Source organism: Bos indicus, chromosome 10, assembly GCF_029378745.1.
Source record: "Bos indicus isolate NIAB-ARS_2022 breed Sahiwal x Tharparkar chromosome 10, NIAB-ARS_B.indTharparkar_mat_pri_1.0, whole genome shotgun sequence".
NCBI lineage: Eukaryota > Metazoa > Chordata > Mammalia > Artiodactyla > Bovidae > Bos > Bos indicus.
The window spans coordinates 11,634,195-11,652,198 of NC_091769.1; the positions used below are offsets into that span (position 1 = coordinate 11,634,195).

Consider the following 18,004-nt stretch of genomic DNA (forward strand, 5'->3'; position numbering starts at 1 on the left):
TAAGTAAGCACTTAGTATATGTCATGTTCTAAGTAGGTATGTCAGGTCAGGTGTGAAATAAATGTCTTACTACTTTATTTTTGAGGGGTCTACAGGTTTCCAGGTTATAGATTTCTCCATACTGGGGTCTTCTAATCTGAGTCAGCAAACTCTTGGGATTTGGCCTAGGAAGTAGGGACAGGTCCTTTATCCTCCGGGACCTACTGCTAAGGACCCTTCTTTGTCTCTTCTGCTTGTCTCCTTCCCAGCCCATTTGGGGCATCTGTGTATGCTGTGAGAAAGGGAGGCAGGAGGAAGCCCTGTTGGGACTCATGTTTTTTCCCAGTCTTTTTGCCAACCACAGAGCTTTTCAAAGTGAGCCTGTCTATGAGGTGTGTATAGTAAGTATTTCAGTGTGTGTTATGACCAGTGCTCTGGTAGGTGCATCGGATAGTGGATGAGACACAGGTTCTAACATCAAAGAACTTCCAGTCAGTGTGTTAGAGCCACAAGTGAATTGAATGCTAAGGAAATCTTTCTGTAATGCTTTACAGGGGCAACATACCGCTGAGAGAATTCCCAACGGATACCTTGTTTGACGTGGATGCTATCGTTGCTCATGTGCTCTTGTAAGTTCAGGGGGCACTTGTTTACTTACTCATTTGTTATTTATCTATTGATTTCATTTTAGACAATCGCAATCCATTGTAATACTTCAGGGCCTTAACATTATATTTGTAAGCATCAGTTTTATACATATTGCTTGTCTGTTTTCCCACGTAGTGAAGTGAAAGTTGCTCAGTCTTGTCTGACTCTTGGCGACCCCATGGACTAAACAGTCCATGGAATTCTCCAGGCAAGGATACTGGAGTTGGTAGCCTTTCCCTTCTCCAGGGGATCTTCCCAACCCAGGGATTAAGCCCAGGACTCCCACATTGCAGGCAGATTCTTTACCAGCTGAGCCACAAGGGAAGCCTGTTTTTCCATGTAGGGTATCTATAATTTCTTGAATGGCAAAGTATACAGAAACATGGAAATATTCTGCATAAAAGTAGGAAATGGTACAACATGGCCACCTGGGTCATACTATTGCTCTTGCCTTTGATTCTGTCGGTGGAGTGAGGATTTTACCAGGTCAGAAGCTCATTTTTGCTATTCCCACTAGGGTTTTTGAAGTGTCTAGCCTCCTTTTCACCTCTGCCTGATTTTTTTCTGGAGTCTGTAGCTCTGTGCCTGCTCAGTAAGTACAGAAACATTTCAGATATCCTCAGCACATATTGAATGTTTATTGAGGGAGTGAATCTAATTTAACTCTCCTAGCACGGAATCATTAGGCCTGGGATTCAGACTCACCTGGAGTCCATTCCTCCTCAAATGAAGCAGTAATATCTTTGGTGACAGAGCTAACAGCTACGACTTTTCAGGACATGACTTTGCATGGACTTTTTCAATTTAACATTTACTGTGGTTCTTTTGCCACTGAGACCTTTTCTGAAATTGAGTATCTTATTTTCTGTGTGGCTCCCATCTTCCTTCTCTTCTACCTGATTCTCACAAAAATGAGACTTTGGGTGAAAGTTAGTGTTAGTCACTCAGTCATGTCTGACTTTTTGTGACACTATGGACTGTAGCCCACCAAACTCTGCTGTCCATGGGATTTTCCAGGCAAGAATACAGGAGTGGGTTGCCATTGCCTTCTCCAGGGGATCTTCCCAACCCAGGAATCAAATTTACATCTCCTGTGTCTCCTGCACTGCAAGCAGATTCTTTACCCGCTGAGCCATGAGGGAAGCCCTGGGTGAAATTTAAGTTACAGGACATTCTCAACTTCAAAGGTGAAAAGTTGTGGTTATCACATGTTCCAGTACTAATATTAGTGAATAGTCTTTAGAAATCTCTGCTAACCGTGAACCCTGAGGCCTGTGGCCTGAACAGCCAGTTGTAAGTGATAAGAGATGGTCTTTTGAAGAAGGAATTCTAAAGAGCTCCTGGGCTGTCCCAGAATAAAGAAGGGATGGCTATCTTGATAGTGGGAGTGATAAAAAGCTTAGCAAAAAATTCAAGTCATAGATATATTAGTTCTCAAGAAGCTTACTCATTTATGCTCTTTTTACAGTGGACACCCATTGACTATCTTTGACCCAGAAGTAAGGGTGACAAATCAGAGAAAGGTTCTTTAAGGGATGGGGGAGGGGATACTAAGGTTGTCTTTGACAAGTTTGACAGCAAATTCTGGAGCAGCAGGTTCACGCTAGCTCCATGACAAAGGTGGTTTTGAAACTATTGGGCAGTAGATGTAGAGAGGCTGCCCGAGCTGGAGACCCTGATACCTGAACTGGGTAGCCTGTGGGGCTTATGTCATTCAATCCTTCTGTGGTGTCCTGTTCCTTTGCTGTACAAAGGCTGATTTATAGAACACTACTACCACAAATAGAGTATTCCCCAGGGTCCTCCTATATACCAGATACTTGTAAGGCATTGGAGATGCAAAACAGAATAAGATACAGTTCTGTCCTCTAAGAATTTAGCATTTTGTTGCAAAGACAGATATGATAAACAGAAAATATTATATAGTAAGTGAAATAGAGCTTCATAAGGGCTTAAATGTCAACAGGGTAGAGAATATTTCCTTGGGTCTAGAATGAGGGTGGATATTTGGTAAGAAGCCTTCCTGAAGGAAGGTAGCATTTGGGGTGTGTCTTAAGGGATAAACAGGCGTTTGCTCAGTGAAGAAATGAAAGGTGGAAGAAGCAGAGGGAACTATGAGCCCAGGCAGGGAGGTCAAGACAGTTTGGAGAGGGTAGTTTTTACTGGCGTTTCAAATGTATGTAAAGCAGGAGGTGAGAGCAGAGAACTTGGCATGGGGTCAGCGGAGGGGATCTTTGTTTACCATGAGAAGGAATTGAAGCTTTGGGGTAGCCAGTGAAGGGTGAGGAGGCTGGCTCTGGGCCACAGTCCTTGTGGATCTTCCAGGCCCAACCACAGGCAGCTGCAGGCTGTGTCTGGCAGGCCTCATAGAGGGAAGGTGCCCGCTCACATCAGAGATAGGAGCCAGCTCTTTGGGGCTCCTTGGAATGAGATGACTCCTGTGCCCAGTGGCTCTGGCCTGGAGCTGTTCTGTGGTTGGGGAAGGGAATGGAGCTTGTGGAGCTGGTGTCTCTCCTCCCCTTTTGCCTCTAGCACTGTCGCAGTGAGTAAATAAAGGCTTGGTTGTGACTTTTACTCTTTGTCCTAATTGACCTGATTGTTCAGCAGAAGGTTGTAGGCAGTAAGAGATGTGATCGGATTAGCACTTAAGAGCTCCTTCTGGTGGGTGAGAGACAAGTCCATGGGATCCACACACATGTAGACACCATTGTGTGGCCATTGTAGAATCTAGGGAAATAAAGATAGCAAAGAGGAGGTTTCTTTTTAATGGTGAGGAGGTGAAATTTTTAAGAAATACTTATTTTTTGGTTGTGTTGGGTCTTACTTGTGGCACAAGGAGTCTTTGTTGTGTCCCGTGGGATCTTTTGTTGGGGTGCACAGATTTTCTAGTTGTGGAAAAGAGGCTCCAGAGTGTGCGGGCTTGAGGCCATCGGCTTAGTTGCCCCGTGGCCTATGGGACTCTTAGTTCCCCAGTGAGGGATCAAATCCACGTCCTCTGCATTGAGAGGCAAATTCTTAATCACCAGGCCACCAGGAAAGCCCTCTGCTGCTGCTGCTGCTGAGTTGCTTCAGTCATGTCCAACTCTGTGCGACCCCATAGACAGCAGCCCACCAGGCTCCCCTGTCCCTGGGATTCTACAGGCAAGAACACTGAAGTGGGTTGCCATTTCCTTCTCCAGTGCATGAAAGTGAAAAGTGAAAGTGAAGTGGCTTGTATCTGACTCTTTGCGACCCCATGGACTGTAGCCTACCAGGCTCCTCGGTCCATGGGATTTTCTAGGCAAGAGGACTGGAGTGAGTTGCCATTACCTTCTCAGAAAAGCCCTCTAAGAGGTGAAATTAACTGAATTTGGTAGCGATTAATTTGAATAATCCCTGATCTCTTCTTTTCCTTCCTTCCCTCCTCACTCTACCCCATCAGATGCTGATCTGATCACCATCTGAGATAGGCAAAGGAAGAAGGGCAAGGTTACAGGAAAAAATAAGTCTAGTTTAATAAGTCAGATGCTCATCTTATCTGAGTCTCCAGTAGGCAGTTGTAGGAATTTGCATTCCTAAGGAGTGTTGTCAACATGTAGGTCATCTAGGGAGCATTCTAGGACAGAACAAACATATAGAGGAGGAAGAAACTGGGCAGAAAAAAAAAGAAATATCAGGAAAGTAGAATTCTAAAGATGCAATGTCCTCATTTTTGTTTAAAGCATAAGAAAAATGACTTGTGGAATACAGTAATTTACAAAAATTTTCAGTAATGATATGTAGGATCTTGAAGAACTGTGCTAAATAAATAGTATGCAATATCAGAGCTGTACTTTTTTTTTCCTCCACGAAGAAAGAGAATGTCTCTTAAGCCATCATCCTACTTGTTTGTGCTAAGAGCATCAGTTTGAAATACCCAGTTCCTGGCAAGCAGTTTCTCTCTTGTACTCTTTTCAGTTGCATACTATTCATAGAAATGAAACTGAACTTGTTGCTGGATATTTTTTGCCCTTTTTTCTATCACATTTTGAACTTTCTTATTAATTGCAAAGTACTTTCTGTATATAAAGGAGATAGAAACTGTACATTTTCCTGTTTGTGATTTATCTTTTGAATTTCCCTATTTATTTATTTATTTTTTTTTTTCGTCCACAAGCTTTGTGGCCTTTTAGGAAAGGGAAAAATGGGTGGGGCAGCACTTGAGAAATCCTGAGATACAACTGTGAGTACCATAGAAGCCGTCAAGTAGAGTACAGTAAACCTAGGAACCTTCTCCCAATTGTTACTATGCTACTTCTTAGCAAATAATGTGCCATGCGATTTTTATGATACCTCTTCAATACAGAGTGTTAATATGCAGTGTCATTATGATATCAACTGCCAGAATACCACTTTGTAAAAACTCTGTATGTGAACTTTTTGGGGTGAAAAATATAATAATGAAACTGAGGGTAAATTCGTATTATTAAAAGATTTTGATTTCATGGAAATATATTTACTGTGTGGTTTCTTTGAAAATATTATCAGGTCAAATTTATCTTTTCTCTTTTAACTTCCGGATTTTAAGTTGTACCAACGTCTCCCTTTTGCTTTTGTTACAAAGGAATTCACTTAAAAACTTAACAGATGTTTTTTAGAGCAGGTTTAGGATTACAGAAAGTTGAACAGACAACGCAGAGAATTCCTCATTTCTCCTCTGTACTCAGTGTCCTCTGTTACCGTATTACATTGGTGTGGCACCTTTGTCACAGTTGATGAATTCATATTGGCACATTATTATTAACCAAAGTGCATACTTTTTAGTAGGATTCACTCTTTGTTGTGTAGTTCTATGAGTTTTGACAAATGTATGATGACATGTATCCATCGTTATTTATCAAACAGAAAGTTTCACAGCCCTAAAAATCCCCTGCACTCCTCTTAGTTATCCTTCTCTGCCACTCCCCAACCTCTGATATTTTTACTGTATAGTTTTACCTTTTTGAGTGTCATATAGATAGAACTGTAACCCAGAAAAAGGGCTCATGTGTCAGAGTTTCACAGAAAGCCAAGCTCTGACAGTGACTGCAGCAAGGTAAGGATTTATTGCAGGCTGCTGAGCAAGTGAGTGGGAGACAAACCTCAGGTCCACTCCAATTTGGTCTCTGAGTTAGGAGCTGGGGGAGAAGAACAGAGAAGCTGGGGTTATTCATTGTCTAGTGACATTTCTGTGACATTTCTTACTTGTAGTTTCAGAAGTCAGGATACCTACATTTTACTAACATCTGGTTGGGTGGACCATGACCCCAGGAGGTGGTGTTGGGGAGGTGGGGAGGTCTGATAGCTCATCCTGCCCTGGAGAAAAAACCTGAGTCTGTAAGTTAATGATAAGTTATCCATGACAGCAATTTTAGTATGTTAACAGTGTTATAGGCAACAGCAACTTTAGTCATCTGACTGTTGATTACTGTTCAGTTAGCACAGAGTTGAGGTCAGAGGGCACAAGAAAGGGAATACAGTTTTGGATATAGAAGTTAATCATAAAGTTGTCAGGGGGACTTGATTTTAGAGGGGGCTCAGTTTCAGAATCATACAGCATGTACCCTTTTCAGATTGGCTGCTGCATAAAATTAGCAGTATGTTTTAAGATTCTTGCATGTCTTTTCATGGCTTGGTAGCTCATTTCTTTTTTATTGCTGAGTAATATTCCATTGTATGGATATACCACTGTTTATCTCTTCACCTGTTGAAGGACATCTTGCTTGCTTCCAAGTTTTGGCAGTTATCATTAAAGTTGCTATAAAGCTCGTGTGTAGGTTTTCTCTATTGATGTGGTTTTTCAACTCATTTGGGTTAAATCTTCGGGGTATGATTTCTCAGTCATATTTTAAGACTGATTCGGTTTGTAAAAAACTGCCAAACCGTCTCCAAACTGTATCATTTTGCATTACCACCTACGTCGAATGAGTTTCTGCTGCTACACATCCCCACCAACATTTGGTATTGCTAATTTTCTTCTTTCTTTTTTTAACTGTAGCTATTCTGTTAGGTGTGTAGTGGTATTTCGTTTTAATTTGCAACTTCCTAAGGACATATGATATTGAGTATCTTTTAATATGCTTATTTGGCATCTGTATATTTTCTTTGGTGGGGTATCTGCTCAGATCTTTTGCCCATATTGTAAATGTTTTTTTTTTCTCTTTTTTTCTCATTGTTGAGTTTAAGAGTTCTTTTATATATTTTGGATACACTCCCTTTAAGAGTTCTTTTATATATTTTGGATACAAGCCCTTTATCAGATATATATGTTTTGCAAATATTTTCTTCCAGTCTGTGGCTTGTTCGTCATTCTCTTAACAGTGTCTTTTGTAGAGCAGAAATTTTTAATAGTAATGAAATCCAACTCTATAATTTTTTTAATGGATCATGTTTTAGGTTGTATCTAAAACTTCATTGCCAAATCCAAGGTCACCAAGATTTTCTTCCATGTCTTAACATTTAGGTCTCTGCTCCATTTTGAGTTATTTTTTGTGAAAGGTGTATAGTCAGTGTCTGGGTGCACTTATTGGCATGTGGATATCCAGTGGCTTTAGCACCCTTTTTTGAAGTCTAGCCTTTCTCCACTAAATTGCTTTTGCTCCTTTGTCAAAGATCAGATTCTATTTATGTGGGTGTATTTCTTCTCTTAATGTCTTACTGGTTCATTTTTACATTTAAATCTTGGCTTTGTTTGGAATTTAGGTGAATGGTATGAGCAATGAACTTAGCTATATAGTAATCAGGTGGTTAAATAGTTATCCCAACAGAACTGAGATTAATCTCAGTTTTCAAGATGCCATTTTTTATACTAAACGCTCATATATATTTGGGCCTACTTTGGACTTTCTGTTTCATTAATCTGTCTTGTTTTTTTTCTTTTTTTACTGTTATCTTAATTACTGAGGCTTTATAATATACTGTCTGAAAGATCCTGGACACGACTGAGCAACTAAGCACAGCACAACACAGCATATCCGAAAGATCCAGGTCCCTTCATGTTTCTTTTTCTAGAATTACATTTTTATTCTATTTACATGTGACATTTAAAATTGGATTGTCCAATTTCTTCTTCTCCCTGACTAAATCCTACTGGCATTAAATTTATAAGTTATTTTAGGGATACTTGGCATCTTTGAATGAATCTTCCCATCCCATAACCAGATGTCTTTCCATTTATTCAAGTTGTGTATCCTCTAAGTAGTGTTTTAATTTTTTCTTTGTGTATGCTTGGACAGTAAAATTTATTACTAGGCATTTTTTATGTCTTCTATTCCTATTGTAAATGGGTTCTTTTCTTCCATTATCCCTAATACACACATACTGATACATTTGTATGTGATTAGTAATCTACAGTTATTTATACTTGAAATAGAAAAGATTAAGGTTTTAGACAATTTCTTAGTCTCAGAAATTAGAGAAAGAATTGAGTTAGTAAAATCTTAGAATAAAAAGTGTAAACTAAGGTAATCCTACACTAAATAGTTATAGAACTGCGTATTTTTGAACCATAATGGCCAGTTAAATCATGGAGTTTTTTTTTTGGTAGGACATTTAAAATATTCCTAAAACATCAGTGATTAAAAGTATGTTGACTTAATGGTCTATTAAGATTTTTCACACATTGATTTTTCAGGATATATTAATGACATAAACCAAGTGTTTAGAGTATAGCAGAGTTCTGTGTGTATAAGAAAGGAAGTGTTAGAGTCTAAAACTCTGAAGGGTCTTCGATGTTACCCTCCTTACGTATATACATGTAGAAATGCCAAGTCTTGGAATCGGCGATCACACACAGCAATAACAGCAGTCAGAGTAACGTGATAGTACTGGATTGCTTTATCCAGTTCTCCACAGAGCTGCAAGGTGAACGCTGTATTCTTAACATCTGTATTTACAGCAAGGTCTGGAGAAGAGCTTAAATTATGAATCTCTGAGTTTATATAGGAGCTGGCATATCTACTTTTTCCTTCTAGAGATAAAGCACTTATCTTTTTCTCTGGAATTTAAGTAAATAGCTTGGGGTGGGAGATAAAGGTTTCTGTCCCTAAATATAAGAGTGTAGCTCCAGGGGAGATAAGAAAGATTTTATTACCTTTGAATGGAAGCAGATGGCTCCAGAGAAAAGAAGACAAGATTAAGAGGAGACATTTTCCATCTTTGTGTCCTATCAGTTTTCATCTTCAGGAGAGCTGGACTGTACAGGAACACTGAGATATCTAGGAGAAATAGTCTTCTAACAGAGGCATATATAATATATATTTATAGCATGTATGCATTTCAGTTCAGTTCAGTTGCTCAGTTGTGTCTGACTCTTTGAGACCCCATGGACTGCAGCATGCCAGGCTTCCCTGTCTATCACCCACTCCCGGAACTTGCTCAAACTCATGTCCATTGAGTCGGTGATGCCATCCAGCTGTCTCATCCTCTGTCGTCCCCTTCTCCTTCTGCCTTTAGTCTTTGCCAGCATTAGGGTCTTTTCCACTGAGTCAGTTCTTTGCATCAGGTGGCCAAAGTATTGGAGTTTCAGCTTCAGCATCAGTCCTTCCAATGAATATTCAGGACTGATTTCCTTTAGGATTGACTGGTTGGATCTCCTTGCAGTCCAGGGGACTCTCAAGAGTCTTCAACATTACAGTTCATAAGCATTAATTCTTTGGAACTCAGCTTTCTTTATAGTCCAGCTCTCACATCCATACATGACTACTGGAAAAACCATAGCTTTGACTAGATGGACCTTTGTTGGCAATGTAATGTCTCTTCTTTTTAATATGCTGTCTAAGTTGGTCATAGCTTTTCTTCCAAGAAGCAAGCGTCTTTTTATTTCACGGCTGCAGTCACCATCTGCAGTGATTTTGGAGCCCAAGAAAATAAAGTCTCTCACTGTTTCCATTGTTTCCCCATCTATTTGCCATGAAGTGGTGGGACCAAATGCCATGATCTTCATTTTTTGAATGTTGAGTTTTAAGCCAGCTTTTTCACTCTCCTCTTTCACTTTCATCAAGAGGCTCTTCAGTTCTTGTATGTATTTAGTATAAATATTTCAAAGTTTCACAAGAAACTGATGATTGGTTTATGGAAATGGAATGGGAAAGCTAGGATGGGAAGAGAGAATTGGAGGTAGACTTTTCACTCTTCAACTTTGCAGATACTTTTTGAGTCCTACAAAGTGTTAAAATGTGCAAAATAAATAAAATTTAAAATAGAGGTAAGATTATAGGTTTAGAGTCTAAGAATTCTTAGCTCTATTTTCTAAAATATATATAGTCAAAAAGTTTGGTAACTGTAAGGAAAATTTCACTTCCCAGCTTTAAGATGGCATTAAGAAAGGTAATATTTAGAAAAAGATAATATTTAGTGTTACTTCACTAAGTAACAATTAATCTTTATTTGTTGATTGAGAAAACCTTATGTAACACTCCTGAGGCAAGTCAGATAGAGATATAGGAGACTGAGGCACTGTAATCTCAAAGGTGGGCTTCCCTGGTGGCTCAGATGGTAAACAGTCTAAATGCCAATAAAGGCCATTTCCCCTACTAGTCATTATTGATGTCTAGAAATTTATCAAATGATCCAAAAAGGAAAGATTGTCTAGTGCTGCAGAGAAACACTTAAATCTCATTAACTCTTTATTAAGGTGTGCTAATTGATATTCTTGTGGCAATATTTAGTCAAATGGAAGGTTTCTTTCCTCTTAAGGTTAATATACTCCTGACAATCATACAGATATTATGGGAACTATTTTCAACTATCATAATTTCTGCTAACAGTTTATTTTTAACGCATTACTGCAGAGCCTGGGTACTGCGACTTTAGGTGATGTTGCTATAGAGCCTCTGGGGAAAGATCCTACTGGAGGTGTCTTCCTCTAAAACTCCTGAGCTGTGCCCAGGCTGGTCCCTTCTGATAGGTTGTGAGCTATTGTTAAATCCTTTATCTCTATCAGATTTGTTCCTACCCAGTATTGTCACCTGGGTTCCTGTTTGATAGTGACATACTGGGAGAAACTGTAATAAAATAATTACTTGTCTTAGATTTGAATTCCTCACAGCTCTTTGTTAATTTGGTAGTAACTAATATTATAAACACACATCCACCTCTATCACCACAAGCATCCTGTTTTGGTAGTAATGGTTGTATCCTCAGAGTGTGCCCTCTTATACACAATCCTTCTACCAGAGCATGGCATCGTGTGTGACATGTGTTATGTGTTCAGAAAATATCGGATTGGTGGAAGAATGAAATGGGAAGCTTCACTTTTTGGTTGTTAAAAATTAGAGGAGCAGAAATCTTATGTTACAAGCCTGTAAGATTATTTCTGGTGATAAGAATTTTTTAAGTGGTAAGCCAGTAGGAGAATGTATGCTGTTGCTGCTGCTGCTGCTGCTGCTGCTGCTGCTGCTGCTAAGTCGCTTCAGTCGTGTCTGACTCTGTGCGACCCCATAGATGGTAGCCCACCAGGCCCCGCCGTCCCTGAGATTCTCCAGGCAAGAGTACTGGAGTGGGTTGCCATTTCCTCCTCCAATGCATGAAAATGAAAAGTGAAAGTGTAAGTCACTCAGTCGTGTCCGACTCTTAGCGACCCCATGGACTGCAGCCTACCAGGCTCCTCCATCCATGGGATTTTCCAGGCAAGAGCACTGGAGTGGGGTGCCATTGCCTTCTCCGAGAGGAGAATGTATAACATATGACAAAAAGACCAAGACTGATGCTTTGGAGAAAGATCCTACTGGAAATATCTTCCTCTAAAACTCCTGAGCCAGGCTGCTCCCTTCCTGATGTTTTTGAACTTTATTACTTGTTTTCTCAATTCACGTTTCACTGGCTTCAGTTTTTTTTTTAATTGTATTATTTAGAAAATGTTGAAGTATTTGGGATATTTCATTTTATACATGGATCTGCCTTGTGTAATATACAGTCATCCCTCAGTATTTGAGGGGGACTAGTTTCAGCACCCCCTAACCCCCCTCCCTTTCTGACCCCCTCTCCCCCATACCAGCATCCTCAGATACTCAAGTCCCTTACATATTAGCATACAACCTATGCACACCTTCCTGTAAACTTTAAATCATCTCTAGATTACTTAGCCTAATACAGTGTGAATGCTGTGTAAATAGGTATCATTATATGGCAAATTCAAGTTTTGCTTTTTAGAACTTCCTGGAATTATTTTTTTGGAATACTTTCCATTCACAGTTGGCTGAATCTGTGAATGCAGAACCCACTGGCCAACTGTAATTAATTTAGATAAAGTAATTTGTCTGTCTCCCCGCGCTGTTTCCCTCTTTTCCCTACTCCCTCTTTTTCATTTTGCCCTAAGAGTTTTGGTAAAATAGAAGGTAACTGTTCCTTTTTATTGAATTTTTTTAGAATTTGAATAGTGACAGAACATAATAAAAAGTGGGGTTTTTTCCTGAAAAAAAGGCTAAGCAACCTGCTGCTCTAAAAGCAGGGTAGAGTAGACTCCTGAGTCCCCCCGCCCCCACCAACGCCTTTTTTTTTTCTGACACCCACTGAAGTCTTGACCATATATTTTATGTGCCTAGTGGTTGTATTAGGAGAGTCTCAGCAAGAGTATGCCAAGGGAAAGGAAGGCCTTTCTGGGGCAGGAAGAGCCCCCAGGTCAGAACAGGCTCACGTGTTTTTATCGCATCTTTGGAGCAGGAAAATCCTAAGACAGATTTTTCCTTTAACCCATTTCTCCTCCTTGGAACTGGAGTAAAGGAGCACTGGCTCGTGGAATGGATCCTAGAGATCCCTAAGTGTCCGTATATTCTGGAAATTAACATTTAAAAATATATTAAAGTTAGGAAGCCATTGGGAATAATCCCAGAGATCATGAGAATATGAATGTCATAACCAAAACTAGGTTATTATTACCTCGTGGATCACTCACTTGCTCTTTGTGACCTGATGGACTGCAGCACACTAGGCTTCCCTGTCCATCACCAACTCCCAGAGCTTACTCATGTCCATAGAGTTGGTGATGCCATCCAACCATCTCATCCTCTGTCCTCCCTTTCTCCTCCTCCTACCTTGTGAATAATGACTCTTTAATAATAATAAGCTTTGGGACTTTAGACAAGATGACCTCTTTAAGTCCCATGACCTTTTCTACATAATGGAGTTAATGATAGTACTGATCTCAGATGGTTGCCATGAAAATTAAGCAAGACTAAGAGCGTACCTGGGTGTTCTTAGTTATAAACCCCCAAATCTGGGTCTGACTGGCTTAAGCAGAAAAGAATTTGGAGAGGATATAGGGATTCTCAGTCTCACTAGAAGGGTTGGAGAGCTGGACTCAGATTTATGTGGCTCTGAATTAGTCATGGTCATGACACAGAGCTAGTCTCGGGAGGACTGCTACATCTCTGCTGGCCATCAAATGCCACAGCTTTGCATTGCTGGCACTGCGGCTGTCGTTAGCAGTGTTGTCATTCCTGCCTTTGAAGCTGACTCTTGCTGCCACTGCTTCTGGAAATAATTCTGCACCGTCCCTGATTCTTTACATCACTGGCTCCCAGTTTAGGATGTCAGACAAGTGATTCTGGGCCATACAGCCTAGCAGCAGAGAACCTGGAAAGGCAAATTTACAAAATGATCAGCTTGTATGAGGGGACTTGGACTTTGCTCACCATGAAGACAGAAAACTGGGAATTTCTGAAGCAAGAGCGTCAGTCAGTCCCAAACTGATAAATTGCCACTACTTATAATATACTTAGTACTATGCCTGACATGTGGGAAGTGTCCCCCCAAACACTGGCTTTTATTAATTTATACTTTACAGTTTTTGAGGAAAAGGTTAGATTTCTACTCCTGGGTTTGGTTTTTGAAGCAAAAAAAAAAAAAAAAATTGCTTCTAGAGCAGTAAAGGTAAATGGATGGATGTAATTCCCAAGAAGAATTTACATGGCAGTCCGATTACGTTCACTAGATGGTGCCTCCCAGTGATTTTGAAGTAACTTGAGGGTAATTCTGGTCTTGCTAGCCAAAATGTATAAGCAGCCAGTAACCCAGATTGCCACTGAGACTTTCTTGCTATTTATTAATTGCCTCTCTTTTTACCTGGCTTACCATTTATGAAAAGTGAAAGTGAAGTCGCTCAGTCATGTCTGACTTTTTTCGACCCCCTGGACTGTAACCTACCAGGTTCCTCCATCCATGGGATTTTCCAGGCAAGAATACTGGAGTGGGTTGCCATTTCCTTCTCCAGGAGATCTTCCCGGCCCAGGGATTGAACCCGGGTCTCCCTCATTGTAGGCAGACGCTTTACCATCTGAGCCACCAGGGAAGTCCTACCATTTATGAGGGGTCAGTAATAACAGTTTAGAAAGTTACAGGCAAAGTGTCAGAAAACCTGGGTTTGAAAATCTCTACCAGTGACTCCTGGTATGTCTTGGAGCATGTTACTTAACCTCTGAGATTCTTTCCTCTGTGTGTCTGTATATATGTTCCTCTGTGTGTGTGTGTGTGTGTTTGTGTAATAAGAAATTTCCCAAGAATATTATTGAGAATTTAAATGTGCTAAGTCACCTGTGATGGATTCATTTTGATATTTGGCAAAACTAATACAATTATGTAAAGTTTAAAAATAAAATAAAATTAAAAAAATAAATAAATAAAAAGAAAAAAAAAAAGAAATGTGCTAAGTCACTTCAGTCATGTCTGACTCTTTGTGACCCTGTGGACCATAGCCTGCCAGGTTCCTCTGTCCATGGGATTCTCCAAGCAAGAATATTGGAGTGGGTTGTCATGCCCTCCTCCAGGGGATCTTCCCCACCCAGGGATCTAACCTGCATTTCTGACATCTTCTGCATTGGCAGGTGGGTTCTTTACCACTAGTGCCACCTGAAGATTTAAATGAAAACGTGTGAAAATATCTAGGAAATAGTGAGTACTTCTCAGTAAATATTTCTTTTAAAAATAAAACAAGACCCTGGGAATTACAGAAATTTAAGTTTCACATTTCTTTTAAAAAGTGGAAGAAATCTGTAATGTGTAGGTAAATATTTAAGCAGTGTAACTTAGGGCAGCCATTTTAGGGTGCCCCTGAAGTTATGATATTTTTATAATATTGAGATGTTTGCCTTTTTCACTTTCATTTTTTTATGAATGCACTTTCTAAAGATGACGTGTGTGTGGTGTCACAACAGACTGAACAAAGAAGCAAATATGAGAATCTACCTGTCTTCTATTTAGTTCAGTGTTACAGAGATTTACAAAAGTGTAAAGTAATGCCACTCTTTTTATTAGACTTTTCTTTCATTTTGAAAATTTTAGTTATTTTTAATAAAAAGTGTTAATGTGCAATGGTGTTTATTTTTATTTTTTAAAGAATTAACATTTTAAATTGCTGTTTTAATTTCTGTTTTGGCAACTATTGATAGATGAAACCTACATAAATGCAAACCCATTGAAGAGCTCAGTAATTTTTAAGGGTATAAAGAGATTCTGAGACCAGAAAATTTGAGAATTGTTATATTAATGGAAAGTGCTATGTTTTTCAATAAGAGGAAACTATGATTGACTAATTTATTGGAATGAACCTTGGGCTTCCTTGGTAGCTCAGACAGTAAAAAATCCACCTGCAATGAGGTTCAATCCCTCAACGGGAAGCTCCCCTGAAGAAGGGAGTGGCTACCCACTCCAGTATTCTTGCCTGGAGAATTCCGTGGACACAGGAACCTGGCAGGCTGTAGTCCATGGGGTCACAAAGAGTTGGACATGACTGAGTGACTAACATTTTTGCTTACTAAGTAAGTGGACTCGGAACAACTTTCAAAATTCATAAAGTCTAGCTTAACAAAAATACACATACAGACAGAGATATGCATGTAGAGATTAAGTGGAATTTGTTGTTAGTTACAGAGAATTTATATAGAAGTAGAAGTTTTTAAAAGGAGATTCTTTTCAATGAACTAATGTGATCAGTTATTCTGATCTATACATTAAATGTGCCAGGTTCTATTCTAAGTTATTATGGAAATACTGACAAAATAGACAAAGTCCTCGCCTCAAGAAGGTAACAGTTTAATGAGAGAGGCAGGGATAAACAAGTAAAAAAATATATATGAATAATTATAAATTGTGATAAGAACTACAAAGGAGCAAATATTATGAAATTGAAGAGGAAAATGATGCAGACCTACTTATACAAGAGAGGCTTCTCTAAGTCAATGATTTTTAAGCTGAGGCGGTATATATGAGAAGGAGCAGAGGGAATAGCTTTCTGCAAAGAGAATGGTGTGTGCAAAGACCCTGAGGTGTTGCCTAAAGTAGGGTAGACATGAGGAATGGTAGAACAAAATGATGTTGGAGAAGTAGGCAAGATGTAGGCCATGCAGGGCCTTATAGGCAATGGAAAGAAGGCTTTAGTTTAGACGTGTGAAGAGCTCAAACGTGTCTATGGCTGAGAGGTTTGTAAGGGATTATTTGGCCAGAAGAGAATGTTAGTAAGTATAGTTTATATTGAGGTAGTTGTGATAGAGGATAAGCAGTTATTTCTCATAACTGTCCCTGGTTGATGTTCTCAGTGACAGAATAATGATTTCGAGAGTGATTTTAATTCAGTATTGAAATTCTTAGGTTCTTACTACTGAGAGTTTGTTCAGAAGATTAAATTTCTTTTTTGATTAGGTTCTTTAACTTACTCAAAATATGTATTAAATAACTAAGTGCCTATCAGATTTTTCTACCAGTTATATATGTTTGTTTCAGTGCTCTTCTTCTTTTTTTTTTTTTAGTGCTCTTCTTTTTAATGAAGTAAAATATATTACCACCCTGGGAGACCTTCAGAACATAGAAAATGCTCTAAAAGGGAAAAGAAACATTGCATTCTCATATGTCAGAGCCATTGGAACACCAGGTATTCATCGACTTTTGCTTTAATCTTTGCTGTGCATCTATGTTGAAGGACTTAACACAATGTATTTTAACTACCATCTTAATGTTTTAAAATAAATTTAAAGGATCTTTTACCATTACATTTTCTTTCTTCAAGTATGCAGCATAGTATAGTGATTGAATAAGAACTCTGGAGCCAGACACCTAGGTTAGACTCCCTGTTCCACCACCTACTTACAGTATGACCTTGGCATGCTCAGTTGCTTCAGTCATGTCCAGCTCTTTGTGACCCCATGGACTGTAGGCCGCCAGGCTTCTCTGTCCATGGAATTCTCCAGGCAAGAATACTGGAGTGGGTTGCCATTCTCTCCTTCAGGGAATCTTCCCAACCCAGGGATCGAACCCATGTCTTCCATGTCTCTTGCATTGGCAGGCGGGTTCCTTACCATTAGCGCCACCTGGGAAGCCCAAAAAATACAGAATGCTTCACACATTTGTGTGTCATCCTTGTGCAGGGACCATGTTAATCTTCTCTGTATCATTCTAATTTTAGTGTCTGAGCTGCCAAAGCAAGCACATGACCTTGCACAACTGATTTATTTAACCTGTTTCTTGGTCACTAAGATGGTGAAAATAATTGTGCCGACTTCTTAGTGTTATTGTGAGAACCAAGTGAATTTGAAAAAATAAAAAGGTTGCTGTCATATAGTAGGTGCTCTGTGTCTGCTATTACTGTTTTTATTTCCTAACAGTCCTCATGGTACCTGATTTAGTATTCAGTAGTTTATAGTATTTGGTAAATGTTGTTGACTGACTTGGCTTCCATTTTTATTTTGGTGTTTGCTGTTTATGACATATTTTTCTTGACTTTTAAAAAGTTTTGACATCACCTTAGCCTTAATAGGTAATTTTGTCATAAAGAAATTTATAAATGTTTTATAAACAAATAGTAATTATGCTTTCATGATTTTTATGTTAATGGTTATAACTTGGACATGTTAGTATAAAATGTTGTTAAAAACATTTAAAATTGTATATGCTCTATGAAATAAAATCATTTATTGGAAAATTCTGTTTTTACAGACATAAAGCTTGATGGCTACATAGTTTAAACTTAATGTACATGTAAAATAATACCCCACAATCAGCCTATTAATTGTTTCCTTTTCAGGGCCCCTCAGGTTATTGTATTTTGTCCACAGTCTGTAATTAAAGTCAGTAAGAGGAATGAACTATACAGGGACTTACACTGCCATAGTGGAGCCAGAAATCCATGATTTATATTTTAACAGGATCAGTCTGACTTCTGGGTTTGGAATAGAGTAGAAGGAGCAATAGTAGAATAAGGGAGAAAATCAGGAAGTTATCACAATAATGCAGGCAGGAGATGGTGGTGGGTGGTTTGGACCAGGGTATCAGCAGCAGTGGCAGTGGAAATACATTCGAATTTTAGCAGTAGTTTGCTAAAATTGTAAGAGGTACTGAATTTTCTGACATATTGGATATAGATTGAGAGAGATAGCAGAGACAAGGCTCTAGG

The 18,004-nt window shown here is 39.1% G+C and overlaps 1 protein-coding gene and 1 non-coding gene across 3 annotated transcripts in view; one reads left to right on the top strand and one right to left on the bottom strand.

Moving 5' to 3' along the window:
- The window catches only part of TXNDC16 (thioredoxin domain containing 16), a 93,386-nt gene that overhangs the window by 17,254 nt on the left and 58,128 nt on the right, over nucleotides 1–18,004 (top strand). For both annotated transcript variants that reach the window (XM_019968118.2, XM_070796895.1), the window contains exons 6-7: nucleotides 534–608; nucleotides 16,365–16,486. In XM_019968118.2, the coding sequence (XP_019823677.2) occupies nucleotides 534–608; nucleotides 16,365–16,486 (197 nt within the window). The remainder of the gene's footprint in view (nucleotides 1–533; nucleotides 609–16,364; nucleotides 16,487–18,004) is intronic.
- On the bottom strand, nucleotides 16,935–17,041 carry LOC139185551 (U6 spliceosomal RNA). The gene has a single exon (XR_011569122.1). It is a non-coding gene; the product is annotated as a U6 spliceosomal RNA (small nuclear RNA).